At 42.0% G+C, this 15256-nt stretch overlaps 1 protein-coding gene across 1 annotated transcript in view; it reads left to right on the plus strand.

Annotated features, from left to right (window-relative positions):
* Positions 1 to 15256, plus strand: part of LOC124290169 (protein APCDD1-like) — a 55529-nt gene that overhangs the window by 17060 nt on the left and 23213 nt on the right. The window contains exon 2 of the mRNA XM_046726864.1: positions 10279 to 10432. Coding sequence (XP_046582820.1) covers positions 10279 to 10432 — 154 coding nt within the window. The remainder of the gene's footprint in view (positions 1 to 10278; positions 10433 to 15256) is intronic.

The raw sequence follows: 15256 nt of genomic DNA on the forward strand, positions 1-15256 counted from the left end.
TTATTATTCACTCACTGGTCCTGAGTCCTGGTGGGAAATTTTGAAAGGTTTCTTTCCCTGAATTATCACAGCATACGTTGTTATGTTACCTTCCAACTTCTAAATGCCCATCAAGCATCTGAAACAACAGTCCTGCGCCATCCTTATCGGTTGTTTTGTATTCCTGTTCGTAATAAAATCGTCATGAAGGTGTCAAATGTAATGGAAGCAAATGTTTCATCACAATCCGAGTCGGTTCTCGGAACGTCAAGAATGCGATTTCTTGTTCTAAAGTTTAGCTGAGTCCCACGTACACTCCCGACTATCGTACACAGTCTAGCTGATGGATGACATTTATGATGAAGAAACCCTCCATCAAGAAGACACGTGGCTTCATAACTATGCAAGCCGGATTTCTATTTAGGCACTCTCACATGCTCGGAAATATATATCTACTAAGAATCAGCCTTTTATGAAGCCTGTGAATGAATGAGGTACCGAGCCTTCTAACAGCGACCCCCAGAGCGCCTGTGTAAGTAATCTGGTGACCTTGGGCAGGTAAACGAGCAGCTTAGGAGGTAGACTGGCAGCTACATGGAAGGTCGGATCCACACACACAGGGTACGATGACATTTCCAACTAACTGGTAGCCTAGTAGGTAAAGCAGGGGTGGAAATAACTTTAAAATTGCTAGTGTACGTACTCCGGTACAGTATCACATGTAAACTCACTTGCCCCGATAAGTTTTCCACTATACCGGCCGTCTTCTTGTTGATTTCTTAAATAAACAACATAATTAATATTAGAAAGTCAACTGGACACCGGTATTGTGTGATATACAAATTTGCTTGCCCGACAGAAAAAAACACTTGACTCGGACGTCGGGCAATGGGTTATTTCCACCCCTGTAAAGTGTTCGCTCGTAACGCCAAAGACCCGGTTTCGATTCACATGGTGCTATATGGGTATAGTACAATGTGAGAAATCCATTTCTGGTATCCCTTGTCGTATTATTGATGGGATATTACTAACTGCAGCCTAAAGCCATACTCACTCACTCACTGAGACCATTCAGGTCTCTGCTAAAGGACCTTATTGCTTCCGCGGAAGGTAGACACTGAGGGTTCCATGTTCATCGGTTGATTTATATAAGGATCGGAGCCCTTCCTGAATAGAGTGGTTAAAAACATTCGCTGGTCACACTAAAGACCCATGGCCTCGATTTGAACATTATCAGGACTGGAGTTGACAAACCAGTGATTCATCTTACTGATTTTAAGTGATGCATTACATATGCCTAACTTTTTTTCTGGGTCGATCTCGCCTTACGACGGTATAAGGATGTTGGGGCTTAATTTTATATATTTTTATCGTATTTAAGCCATATCCGTTGCAATTGGGGATGTACTAGCAAGATCAGGAAATGTAACTATCTACCAGAAAAGATTTTTTATACGTTCACAGCGTTGCTTTTCCGACCACTGTGTAGATGAAAGGGGCGGTGGGGCAGCCTAGTGGTTAAAGCGTTAGCTCGTCACGCCGAGGATCCGGGTTCGATTCCCCAGATGGGCACAATGTGTTAAGCCCATTTCTGGTGTCCCCGCCGTGATATTGCTGGAATATTGCTAAAAGCGGCGTAAAACTAAACTCAGTCAGTCATTCAGTGTAGATAAAAATGTGTAATAGCTCCAATGCCTTAAATCACTGCTATGAGTACTTTAAAAAAAAAAAAGCGGAAAGGAACATTTGTTGGTTTTGTCCAGATTGTGTGAATATTTCGTCAAAAAACAGTGTATTTACAAACCACATGTAAGTACTTACTGTAAAACAACCCTACACTTAGCCGTTTCGTCTGTTGAAAGATTTGCCCTTCCACCATCACGCATGAGCGCGCCACATGGCCGCGTTGACACTCAATACATAAAAATGGTACACACTAAAAGAAAAAACATTCACGGGTCGTATTAAAGAAATCCTTCTCGGGCAAGTGTTTATGGTATTTCCTGTTCACAAGATGCTTGCCCCCATCCAGAAGTAAATGTACCCCCTCGCCTTTGTATATACAGAAGTTTTTGTAATAAGCCGAGATATCACTGGCCCGAATTTCTCCATTTTACGACTTGTATGAGACACACTGGCTGGAATTTGTAACAACGCTGGGCAATTCGACAAAGTACGAAACGAAAACGTTAAGCTTATCGTATTTGTCTATTATATAGAATTATACTCAAGAAATTTATTGTCGTTTACATTTCCACTTTTAAGCTGGGAGAATTCAAAAGGGTCTTTGTACCATCTGCCAATCAACTTCCCGTGTAAACGACCTCCCACATAGATGTTGAAAGAAATTTCATGGATGCAACCGACAACAAGTTAAGGGAGTTTATTTTGGAACTTCAACACCGTTTTCTCGTCGATGCACTGGAAATTTAGATGGGTTTGTAGTAAAGATCACGAATGCGTATTTTTACATCGGTTTTGTATATAGATAAATACTGCTTTATCTCCGGTATATCAAAACTGAAGGAAGCATCCGATCTGATTTAACGAGCTACAGAAACCGTTTCTTTTGTTAAATCAGATATGGAAAGTAAGCGAAACAGTAAACACGTCTTCGGGCCTGATAGTAACCTCGGTGCCTCTATATTTATGTCATAACTTAGGTTTGTTTGGAACAAGATCAGTTTTATTGTACCCTGCTGTTTTCAGAAGAACTTCAAAGCAGTGAGTCGATATGAAATCTTGATATAATGCACCCGAGACCAGAAAACGTTCAAACGTGTTTATACAACTCCGAGCATTACGAAAAGCAAAGTGACGATTCTGTAAACAATATTTCCATGTATTCATTCATGTTTTTTACTTTTTATAAATAGCTGTTTATGATAGGTAAACCTGAACGTGAGAAGGAAAGGTTAAAAGTCGTTTGAAGTGAATAAATAAACGTTCCGCCCAACTGCATGGGATTCACGTGCCGTGTGTATCTGTGCGTGTTTACGAGCTTCACGTGTCGTCAATTATCTACCAGAACGTGTTTTGCATTCGCAGCACGTGCTTCACATGTCGTGTCCCTTAATTGAATTTATTAGAAAGCGTTTGCGCGTCTACGTCAACTCTGCGATAGGTGCATGTTTGTGTGTAAAGCACGGGATTCACGTGCTGTCTCCGGCTTTCAAAGAACGTGCGAATGTGTACGACACCACGTGTCGTGGCGGTCGGTTTAATCCGCCTCAAACCGGTTATCGTTTACAACAGGTGTTTCTTGTAATACGTTCATTTCGTATAGTGAGTTGAGTGAATTTGCACAGCAACGCCATAAACGACGTACTCATTCGCACCTTAATTCGAGATTTATTTTGCACACTATTTTATTAATGAAGCCCCACTAAACCAAACATTTCCGGTCCTGCTAGATCCTTCCTGTGACACAACATTAAGAAATTTGTTTATACATGAAAAGGCGCTTTTTGTTGCTTAACGTCGCACTTAGCAACACGCTATATATATAACGGCGGTCTGTAAACATTGGTGTCTTGGCCAGACAAATCCAGTGATTGACATCATGAACACACATCTACGTAATTAACATACGATTACATAAATCAATCAAGCGAATCTGAATACCGATCCCATTAGTCGCCTCATACGACGAGCATGGATTATTGGACCAGGGCCTCATTTCACAAAACACTTAGGTGATCATAAGTCACTAAGGTAACCTTAGTGCAATTTTAAAGAATGGGAGTTAAGGTTAACCTTAGTAAAGGTTGTTTCGTGAAAGGAGCCCCTGTTCTGTAGCGTTCAGCCATACTATAGTAATTCACTGACTGTTGGGTCAAATCTAGACTAGGGGCGGTGGGGTAGCCTAATTGTTAAGCCTTCACTCGTCACGCCGAAGACCCGGGTTCGATTCCCCACATGAGCACAATGTGTGAAGCCCATTTGTGGTGTCCCCCGCCGTGATATTGCTAGAATATTGCTAAAAGCGGCGTAAAACTAAACCCACTCACTCACTGACTCAAATCTAGACTAACGCTTAGTCCCCGAATCTATATACTTTTGATAGTAATTGAGTTGGGAGATTCAGGACGTGGGAAAATCTAGACTTGCTTCATTTAGCTTTAGCATTGCAGGGTATGCTAGGCAGTAGGGAAAATAATGTTTTGCAGGGACTGTGAGACAGGCGAGTTCAAATCCAACAACGGCTTTTCTTAGACTCACCGTCCTGGATGCAGGACGAATGGGGTTCACTGCATGTCAATGACATTGTTGACAATTTTTGTTGTCCTAAAACCCAAGTCATCAATGTCGTTTCAGTTTTGTATTTGAGTAAAGAATATCTAAAATGTACATTCTTCCTAGGTCAAGCGAGTGTGATTACATTCCGTGGACATGCGCCATCAATCGTCTGGTGGAACCATCACTTCATATCATGCAATGAGCAGATTTGTGGATAGTAATTAAGCCGTTAACAGAATTAATTTCCAGCTCTGTAACTGGTTTGGGTTGAAGCACGGAAGACAGTAATTGAAGACACTAGGAGCATCAATCACACATTGTGCCACTCTGACAGCATGTAGATAGGGAGCAATTGTTCACATGACTCAACCTTGTTAAACTAGAGAATTAGTATGTACATGTATTACGTTCGTACTGCGATCGTATTAACGCTTTCCGATCGATAGCCACCTCCGTGGTGTAGTGGTTAGAGCGTCCGCCCGGAAGCGGAAGGTCGCGGAGGTTCGATCCCCGACTCGTCATACGCGTTAAAATATGGTACTTGTTGGTTCCTGCCTGGCGCTCGGCATAACTTCAAGGACTCGCTCGGAGTCAGTATAATGTGTCTGAGTGGGGTATTCATGCGTCACTGTGGCATGGTATCTCAGTGGGCCGCACTTAATGCCAGCTGTCTGGGCTAGATACAAGCAGCCGCACGCTAATGCATTGCACGTCGTCATATGGTGAAATACTCTCAAGCACGACGTTAAACCCAATTCACCTAAGGCACCGTTCTGATAACTTCCAGTCGCTAATTCATTGCTACGATACCCTCTCGCCGTTAATGCATAGCTAAGATATCCTCTTGCTAAGACACCTTCTACTCGCTAAAGCGTAGTCACTTAAGGCATACCCTTCCAGTCGCTAATGCATTGTTAAGAAACCCTCTAGTCTATAATGCATAGCTAATCCTCTGGTCGATAATGCGTAGCTAATACCCTTCAGCTGCTAATGCACGCTTTCATAACTTCCGATGCTAATCTTCTAGTTGCTAATGCATAGCTGAGATTCACGCTTTGATAACTCCGATGCTATTTTGTGAACAGCTGTATAAAATGTTTAACAATTTTTGTATGTGAAACTGGCCGCGGCATAAAATGACATTCGTCCACAATACGGGCATACTGCGGCACTCAATAACGAACGACCTAGATTTTCGAAGCTCTCCTAGTGTTAAGATGGTTGTAAGTGCCATACATTAACATTAACTTCTGACTATAACTATCTAGCTCTAAGAGAGCTTCGAAAATCTAGGCCCTGGAGTCGTGGCCAGTATTGAACCTAAAGGTCTTCAGCAAGTATTGCTTGTCGTAAGAAGCGAATAACGGGATCGGGTGGTGAGGTTGATGCATGTCATCGTATTCCGCTTCCGTAGATCGATGCTCATGATGTCAATCACTGGATTGTCTGTCCAGACTTGATAATTTACAGACCCCGTATTACAGCTGGAATGTGATGGGTGGGGCCTCAATCAACAAAGAAATATCACTTTCTTATCTCAAACATCTAGTCGCCATCGTTTGCAGACAATCACCGACTATGAACTTATCTCTTTGGTGTTTTCAAAAGCTTCTACAACAAAATGCAATTATTTGCTGAATGCAGCATATTCACCTCACCCCACCTCATTTCGACTCGTCAACAGTAACAGCTTTGTCCTCGTGGTGTGCTGGTGGGGAGGGGGTGGGGTCGTGTCTCGTGTATCTGGCCATTTAGTGACAATAAAGTATTCATTATATACCACTCTACACCCTTGAAGCTGTTTCAGTGAAAATCAGATCAATTTACATAAAAAGAAGTAAGCGTTGTGGGCTAAAACGAACGTTTGAAACGTGGTGTGGGTAGAGAGAGTGTTGGTATTTTTTTCTCCGTTTTCAGAAGATTTAGCAGTTTCATGCCTGTGTATAGTCAAGTATAGGTTGATAACACGAACACCAGTGCGCGCCTTGAGGGAAAATGAGTAAGTTTAGTTTAAGCCACACTCAACAATATTCCAGCTATATGGCGGCGGTCCGTAAATAATCGGGTCTGGACCAGACAACCCAGTGATCAACAGCATGAGCATCGATCTACGCAATTGGGAACCGATGACATGTGTCAACCAAGTCAGCGAGCCTGACCACCCGATCCCGTTAGTCGCCTCTTTGGTTGGCACATGTCATCGGTTCCCAGTTGCGCAGATCGATGCTCATGCTGTTGATCACTGGATTGTCTGGTCCAGAGCGCCGCCATATAGCTGGAATATTGCTGAGTGCGGCGTAAAACTAAACTCACTCACTCCACTCCGCCAGCAGATTTTTTGTGTGTGTGCGCAGGTGTATGCGTGCGTGCGTGCGTATGTGTTTGAACGGCAAGTCGGTAGGGGTGGAGAAGCCTTTTCATTCTATTGTTGTAGAAGATCATCTTCATGCTCGTGGTGGATTTTAAGCTTGTGGTATAAGCGATCTATGAAAATAGGAATGTAAGGAAGATAAATGTTGTCAGCAATACGTCAAACTAAACCCTTGTTTATTAAACCCGTCAGTACTTTCTTCACACGAATTCTCTGCTATCCAGGCTACTTTACGACCCCGCCATTATTACACGGAACAACCGGGAAATAAAAAAAACGATAAAAATAGTTGGGATTGCCCTATCCGAATCTCTATCTTCTGAAACAGACAGCGTTTTCTAGTCGTGCTCACATACACGGTGTATCTAAACCACAATAATTCTTCTCTGATAATGGTTTTCAAAACAAATACTTTAAATAAATGTTCCGTGCATGGAGATTGGTTAATTGTGCTAAAGTGAATTAGTTAGTACGCTCCCGTTTGGCCTTGAAGTGGGACTATGCTCCAAAGCATGATAATTTTTTTCAGTATACGTTGCAGTTTTGTCGTGTGTTGAACGGAGACCTTGCTTTAACGTAAAATGTGTACTCATTAACTGTTATACAGAGACTCACACCCTCGTGTCTTTTGATAAACAATTTATCAACATTGAAGTCGATAAAAGTTTGAATCTCCGAGGACTGCCTTGTCGATAAAACTTTAGATCTCTGAGCCTTGCCTAGGCGATTTCAACTTTTATCGATAGGTGTTGCCAGGGAGTTTTAAACTTTTATCGACGAGTTTCGACACATTTCATTATATCTTATCAAAGGGGACGCGGCTTTGACTCTATTTTTATTATCTCAAATCATTCTTTCAACTTTCTCAATCAGTAAACTGTTATATCCTGAGTTTTGCATTGACAGCTAGTAAGCTTCAGCTGCAAAACATTAGCAATGTCGTTTGAATTTGACGTAATAATATCTGATGACGTAAACATATTTGATGACATCCAAATGATCTGCAAAGCAGTTAGATTCAAATACATTGTAGCTCAATCTCCCTCATTTCATCCAAGGGGCGACGGGGTGGCCCAGCGGTTAAAATGTTCGCTCCTCACCCATAGGCTCCGGGTTTGATTCCCAACATGGGCACAATGTGTGAAGCCGATTTCTGGTGTCTCCTGCCGTGATATTACTGGAATATTGCTAAAAGCGGCGTAAACCATACTCACTCACTCACCTCATCCTAGCGATATCCTCGACTGAATTCAATTTGGATTATAAAATATTGTCCTCACAAAATTATAATTCACAGACACTGAAGTATTGAACAGCCTGAATCAAAGTTGTATCTGTCTTTGATCAGTTTGCACGATATCCCACCCCTTTAAACCTGTTTTGTCACATTCGCAGGCCTTTTCATTCAAGTCATTCAAAACGCAATCTGATAATTGAAATATTCATGATTTAACGCAAAACAATCAACAGTTGGCGAGTAGCCTGACTGTAGAAACACTGTCTCAATTTCACATTGGGAGTTAATTACAACTTCAAGACATTGACTGGAAACTGATAAAGCACAGAGAGCATTGTCTTGTATCAGAGGTACAAGGTGCGTGCGGGGGTGTACATTTCTTTTTGCTGACACAGGCGGAGACTGGGAGGTTTTTGCTTTATTGGGTGTATAATATGACAACGTCGATGAAAGGACAGAACATTGTCTTATCATAAAGTTCAGCAGAATCTGAAACCTCTTGTTAACACGTCCGTATCTCTCCCATCTTCCAAATTCATGGCATTCCTGTGGAATTCAAACTTGTTCATTCGAGACCTCGTGATTCTCCCACCATGGGTACATTGATCTGGGACCTGATCCGAGTGAATTATGTCTCTAGGCGTGACTCATGTCTTACAGAACATCTTAACGTTCATACGGAGGTTATTGAGGGGAACGTGGTAGTAAATCTCACCCATCGCTCAATGAGATAGACTTGCGCAAGTCTCTAAATTATTATTTCTGAAAGATATGTACTGTCCGTTTATCTAGACTTGCCTCTTTAAAGGACAGAATTAGTATACATCCATAGGCTTAGGTGAGGTGAGGTGAAATTGGGTTTAACGTTGTGCTTGAGAATATTTCGCTCATATGACGACGTGCATGCGTGTGTATGTGTATGTGCGGCTGCTTGTACTAGCCCAGACTGAAGCTGGTTTCATAGTGCTAGCCCACTGAGATACCTTGCCGCAGTGAAGCATGAATACCCCACTCAGACACATTATACTGACTCCGGGCCGACCAGTCCTTGTTGTACCCATTAATGCCGAGCGCCAGGCAGGGACCAACAAGTACCATATTTTAACGTCTTTTGGTATGACGCGGTCGGGGATCGAACCCGCGACCTTCCGCTCTCCGGGCGGACGCTCTAACCACTACACCACGGAGGCGGTTCATAGGCTTATCATTCAGTACAGCCTTGGAGCAAGGGTAACTCTATGGTGAGTGAGTAAATGAGGTTTTACACCGCTTTTAGCAATATCCAGCACCGGAAATGGGCTTCACATATTGTACCCATGTGTGGGAATTGAACTCGGGACTTCGTCGTGACGAGCGAACGCTTTGACCGCTTGGCTAACCACCGCACCACTAACTCTACAGCTTAAGACAAACGTAAGATGGTGGTAATACTACGAACATTTGCATCGAGTAATTGGTATTGTCTCCGTAGAAACTATAGAAACACGCCAATAACCGTTCGTAGCAAAGTAACAACGTTTAACGGTATAGTAATGACGTCGACTAAAGACCTTCGTAGAAAGATTTGTAGATCGGAATTCTCTGTGTCTCTCCTCATTTGATTTACAACCTTTTAGACACTTCTATACGACAGCCTGTCAGCTGTGTAGGGTGTATTTTCCGTGTGTGGCAGGTTTACGCTAGATCTCATATTCTCTTTATCTCTGTCACCCGTTTCATTATTGTTATTTTGGTACAAGTTTCACTATCATCATAACACAGAAAACATATAAAGATTCGGGTTAGAAGTTATCTTCAATAGACACGATCCCGTTAGTGGCTTCTTTCGACTCATGCTCACTGACTTGGTTGACACATGTCTTCGTTTACCATTTGTGTAGATCCAGGCTGATGGTGTCAGTCACTAGATTGTCTGATCCAGGGTCGATTATTTACAGGCCGCCGCCATATAGATGGAATATTGCTGAGTGCAATAAAACAATAAACAAAATAGTATCTTATTAGTTTCTGAATGAAGACCAAATTTTATTGCCAGGATACGACCGCCTCCGTGGTTTAGTGGTTAGAGCGTCCGCCCGGAGAGCGGAAGGTCGCGGGTTCGATCCCCGGTCGCGTCATACCAAAAGACGTTAAAATATGGTACTTGTTGGTCCCTGTCTGGCGCTCGGCATTAATGGGTACAACAAGGACTGGTCGGCTCGGAGTCAGTATAATGTGTCTGAGTGGGGTATTCATGCTTCACTGTGGCATGGTATCTCAGTGGGCTAGCACTATAAAACCAGCTTCAGTCTGGGCTAGTACAAGCAGCCGCACATACACATACACACGCGTGCACGTCGTCATATGAGCAAAATACTCTCAAGCACGACGTTAAACCCAATTTCACCTCACCTCACCTATTGCCAGGATACTATTTCTACAATGTTGTTCATTGCCTATGTTTGTTCCTCAGGGGTGGTGCTGCCCGGGTGTGGGGCTCGGTCCTACCACGTGTACAGCGAGGACTGGCGGGAGAGGGAGTGTGGGAGAGTTCTCAGACGGGTACAGCACGACCATATCGAGGAGAACTTTCCTCCTAATCTGGTCGGAGAGTGGACATCATACAGGTAGGTCTCAACGGCTGCTTTCAGCTACCTGAGTGAGTGAGTGAGTTTAGTTTTACGCCGTAATCAGCAATATTCCAGCTATATGGCGGCGGTTTGTAAATAATCGAGTCTGGACCAGACAATCCAGAGATCAACAGCATGAGCATTTATCTACGTAATTGGGATATGATGACATGTGTCAACCAAGTCAGCGAGCCTGACCACCCAATCCCGTTAGTCGCCTCTTACGACAAGCATGGGTTACTGAAGATCAATTCTAACCCGGATTTTCACGGGTCTTCACGTGTGTCGAGTAGTTCATACAGGTAAGGAGGTTGGTGACAATTCAAAGCTGCGAGTTGTTTCAGGACCGAAGCGAGATTACAAGTGTATTTTATACAAATGTAGATTAGAGTTGATCGTATCCCAATTGCGTTGATCGATGCTTATGATGTTGGTCACTGGATTGTCACTATACCTTCATGGATTTTACGTTCTGGTGAACTTTAACAATATCAGATATTTTACAAAGTTACTTATCATAAATATGTATGTTTGTATCGACAATACTCAGTCTGGTTTTTCGTTCTAACGGTCACCAATACAGATGTGTACAACATAATCACGTAGCCCTTACCATTTACGTTACATATTTACATAATTATGAAACCCCTTTTATCACAAGCAATATTGTGCTACAGCATTGCCTTGTCCATTTCCTCGAGCTATGTAACAGGGAAGTGTCAATCACTGTTGACAGTTTGCAGCTATGTATATCACGCTGTTGTCACATGCCAGCGACAAAACAATGACGTGCTTATGGTCAACTGCTAAAAAGCTAACGTGGACACCAATGACGTGCTGATGGTCACTTGTGATAAAGTTAACGCGACGTTAACCGCAGGTCAAACTACCTCTGCCCATTGTCCCCCCTTTCGATAATGACCGCTGGGTACATGTTTCGTTTGACAGGATGGTGTTGAAAGGTGTATCTAATGCTGTTTGGGCCCCAATCGCTGAACGAATGTTTAGACCATGACTAGTTTCAATGCAATGTCGGTGTGGTCTTTGTGTCTATGAGTCATCTAAGTGTATACAGCTTTCGGACAACTGAAATCACTGCATTTTCATTGAGTTTGATCGCTGGGGTCTGTGATTTATATATTGTAGACTTGCTTTGTACTAGTTTTGTCTTCGTTACCACCAACTACCGTCTAGTCAGAGTGAGTGAGTGAGTATGGTTTTACGCCGCTTTTAGCAAATATCCAGCAGCATCAGGGCAGAAACACCAGAAATAAGCTTCACACATTGTACCCATGTGGGGAATTGAACCCGGGTCTTATTCGTGACTAGCGAACGCTTAACCACTCGGCTACCCCACCGCCCCTCTAGTCAGAGTCCTTTGAACATCCGTCCAATCGATTTCCCTTGTCTTTTGATCGCTGCCCAAGAAATCTGTTCCGACGGATAATCTGGACATGCTTACTTTGGGTACAATGAGTGAAGCGTTAAACCAGTCACTCACTCACTAAACCCGCCCGCTGACGCACTCACTCATTCATTCACAACTAACTCACTCATTCAACCGCCCGCACACTCTCTCACTCACTCACTCACTCACTCACTCATCCACAAACCCACCCACTCACTAACTCATTCACTCACTCACTCGTAGAAACCATCAAAGTTGTGGTGCTGAAGATTAGCCCTGTAGATAAATCGTTCGCTTGTCAAGCCAACGGTAAGGGTTCGATTCCCGACATGGGTACAAGAGGTGAAGTCCATTCTGCAAAAAAATAACTGAATAAAACCATACACTCAAATTAACTCTACTTTGAAGTAATCGTAACACACTCGCACCCATACCCTTCAATCTAAATGCTGATAAACAACCTCCACCCCACGTCACTGTTTGAAACCAAGCTTCCTGCCGCTCGGGATTCACACCCTGGCGTAACTATGCTCCTGTCTTTGACGAACCGTTATCAGAAGGGCTGCCGCACACGTTCTTAGAACGGAAAACAAACATGTAACAAACCGTCGGGCTGACTGGGGCTGGTTGGGTGCTGTTTTGAAACAATCAGCTGCTTTAAATGACCGTTTAATCTTGTCGGGGTTAGACAGATATCAAAGATAGCCTTTTAACTGAGCCGAAATATGCATTAATCATTCACGAACCTTCCAGATGTTCCAAGACGTTGTGATGTACCGTTAAACCGGCGTAAAGGGGAAATGGCTTGGGTTTACATTCAAGGTGTTTTAGCGGTTCTGTGGTGTTGGTGGCCTCGGCGTTTTCAAGCCCGCTTGATAATGCTAACCAACGGTTAGAATGATTTGCCACCCTAAGCCCTGTGATATATGTCCTTAGAGACAAATATTTGCCCGCTTTCATTGACGGGCAGTCTTGAGTAAAGATTTTCTTTTCAGATCTTGTAATCTAGATGCAAACATAGCAATTGGTACAAGCCTTTGGGAGACTTTTTATAGACTGCGGTAAGTTCAGTAGAAACTTTTATCTACGGTTTTGGCTGTCCCCACCTGGAAAATTTAAATGCATTTTAGGAAGGTGGCTTTTAAACTCATAAGAAAAACGGCTGCAGAAAAACTGGCATGAATAATCAAATAGAACAAAAACAAAAAATGATAATAATAGATTGTCATTGAGAAGCTACAATTCTTTTTAAAATCAGATTATCTAAACACATACTATTATCCTGTAATAAAACCCTGTTGCTGGAATATTACTATTGCTGGAATATTACTGGGTGCGGCGTTAAACAACAAACAAACAAGTGTATAAATCTCGATTAGATGTTGCAAGACTCTAGCCTTTGTTGTTTATTCTTCAAGTCCATGGTCAATCCAGTAATTTTGTAGTTGCATTTCTGAAATTCTTTATTGTCAATGTCCGTTGAGTTGTAATTGTTAACATACCGAAGATCTGCCTGCTTTTTACTTGAATGTTCGTGTCATGTGTCGGCAGCATTTCTAAGATTTGAGCAAACGGATTACTGGTAAAATCCGATCTATCTGCTCCCACAGTCGTTTAGCCCACTGAATACAAAAATTACGCAACTTACAAACATTACCAAAATACTGAAGTCCGCTAAATAAACATCCCACACCCTTCTATTTCAATACGTCACGAATTTATTCCTATTATTTGCTGGTGGTCCAATGCAAGGACAACAACTCCCACGGGGACTATTTGCCCTTATAACATCTAGAGAAACAGTAAGTGGCCAAATGATTGTTTTTCTGTGGCCCTCTGTGACCATTCTCGTTCCAGTATCCCCTCTTGAATACAAACTACCACCTGAAGAAACACGGCGTTGTCGGGACTCTCGGGGTTTGTTAGTAATAGACTTTAGAGTGGTACATTGTACAGGTCATTTCAAGCAGGATATTAAATAATAGATTAACAAAGAAATAAATCACCGCACATTGTCCTTTGACACCTGCTCGTGTTGTCGGGGATAAGTATACAATGCACGGTTTAGGGAAGGGCCTTCTTACAGCCTTCTTACAGTTTTCAAATTTTAACACCTGGTGTCATCCATTCATGTTCAATTTATCCATTCATATGAATTTCCCCGTATCCATTACAAATTTCCCCGTATATAAATTTCCCCGTATCCATTCATATAAATTTCCCCGTATCCATTCATATAAATTTCCCCGTATCCATTCATATAAATTTCCCCGTATCCATTCATATAAATTCCCCGTATCCATTCATATAAATTTCCCCATATCCATTCATATAAATTTCCCCGTATCCATTCATATAAATTTCCCCGTATCCATTCATATAAATTCCCCGTATCCATTCATATAAATTTCACCGTATCCATTCATATGAATTTCTCCATATCCATTCTTATAAATTTCCCTGTATCCATTCATATAAATTTCCCCATATCCATTCATATAAATTTCCCCGTATCCATTCATACAAATTCCCCCGTATCCATTCATACAAATTTCCCCGCCATTTTGCTTTAACATTTTATACCCAATAGCAATGTTTTACTAGATTCGTTGGCCTTGACGTTGTATATTTACGTATTTGGAATTCGACATAAAATGTGATTGTGTCTATCAAAAGCAGTGATAAGTAAGTAATGTTTCATTGTAAATTTCAGTTAAGCATGCCAAAACACAAACCACGGATCTCCAAATTTCGAATAAATATTTGTAGTAAATATAACATTTTATACCTTTTCATCATTTTGTGTGTGTCGGAAATTAAAGAATAAAGGTCGCCCTCAAACAAAACTTTATAAATATCACTTAATCAACAGGTATATTTTTGGTCGTCTTGAAAAGTTTGTTTGTCAATTAATTTGCATAGTATATGCATATTATATAGTTAATTTGTTGTTTTGTATCACCCTGGCTCTGAGTATAAAGAACTAAAGATACTATATAATTAAATAGTTTTATATGGATATGTTTGTAGTGTTCTTCGCTGGTTAAAATTTGCTCTCATGTTTTAAAATGTAATCGTTCATCCCTCAGCTTCAGCTATTTCACGAACAATATAATGTTTTCCATGGTTGTTTTATAGACTAGGTTATATTCGTGTGTCCTTGTTATCAAGATATACAACCTTACATACAACCTTACAACCCGTGCAGATCCGGGTTAGAATGAACCTTCAGTAATCCATGCTTGTCGTAAGAGGCGACTAACGGGATCGGGTGGTCAGACTGGCTGACTTGGTTGACACATGTCATCGGTTCCCAATTGCGCAGATCGATGCTCATGTTGTTGATCACTGGATTGTCCGGTCCAGACTCGATTATTTACAGACCGCCGCCATAGAGCTGGCATATTGCTGAG

This window comes from Haliotis rubra, unplaced genomic scaffold (genome assembly GCF_003918875.1).
Source record: "Haliotis rubra isolate DU_JTF1 unplaced genomic scaffold, ASM391887v1 Scf459, whole genome shotgun sequence".
Taxonomy (NCBI): domain Eukaryota; kingdom Metazoa; phylum Mollusca; class Gastropoda; order Lepetellida; family Haliotidae; genus Haliotis; species Haliotis rubra.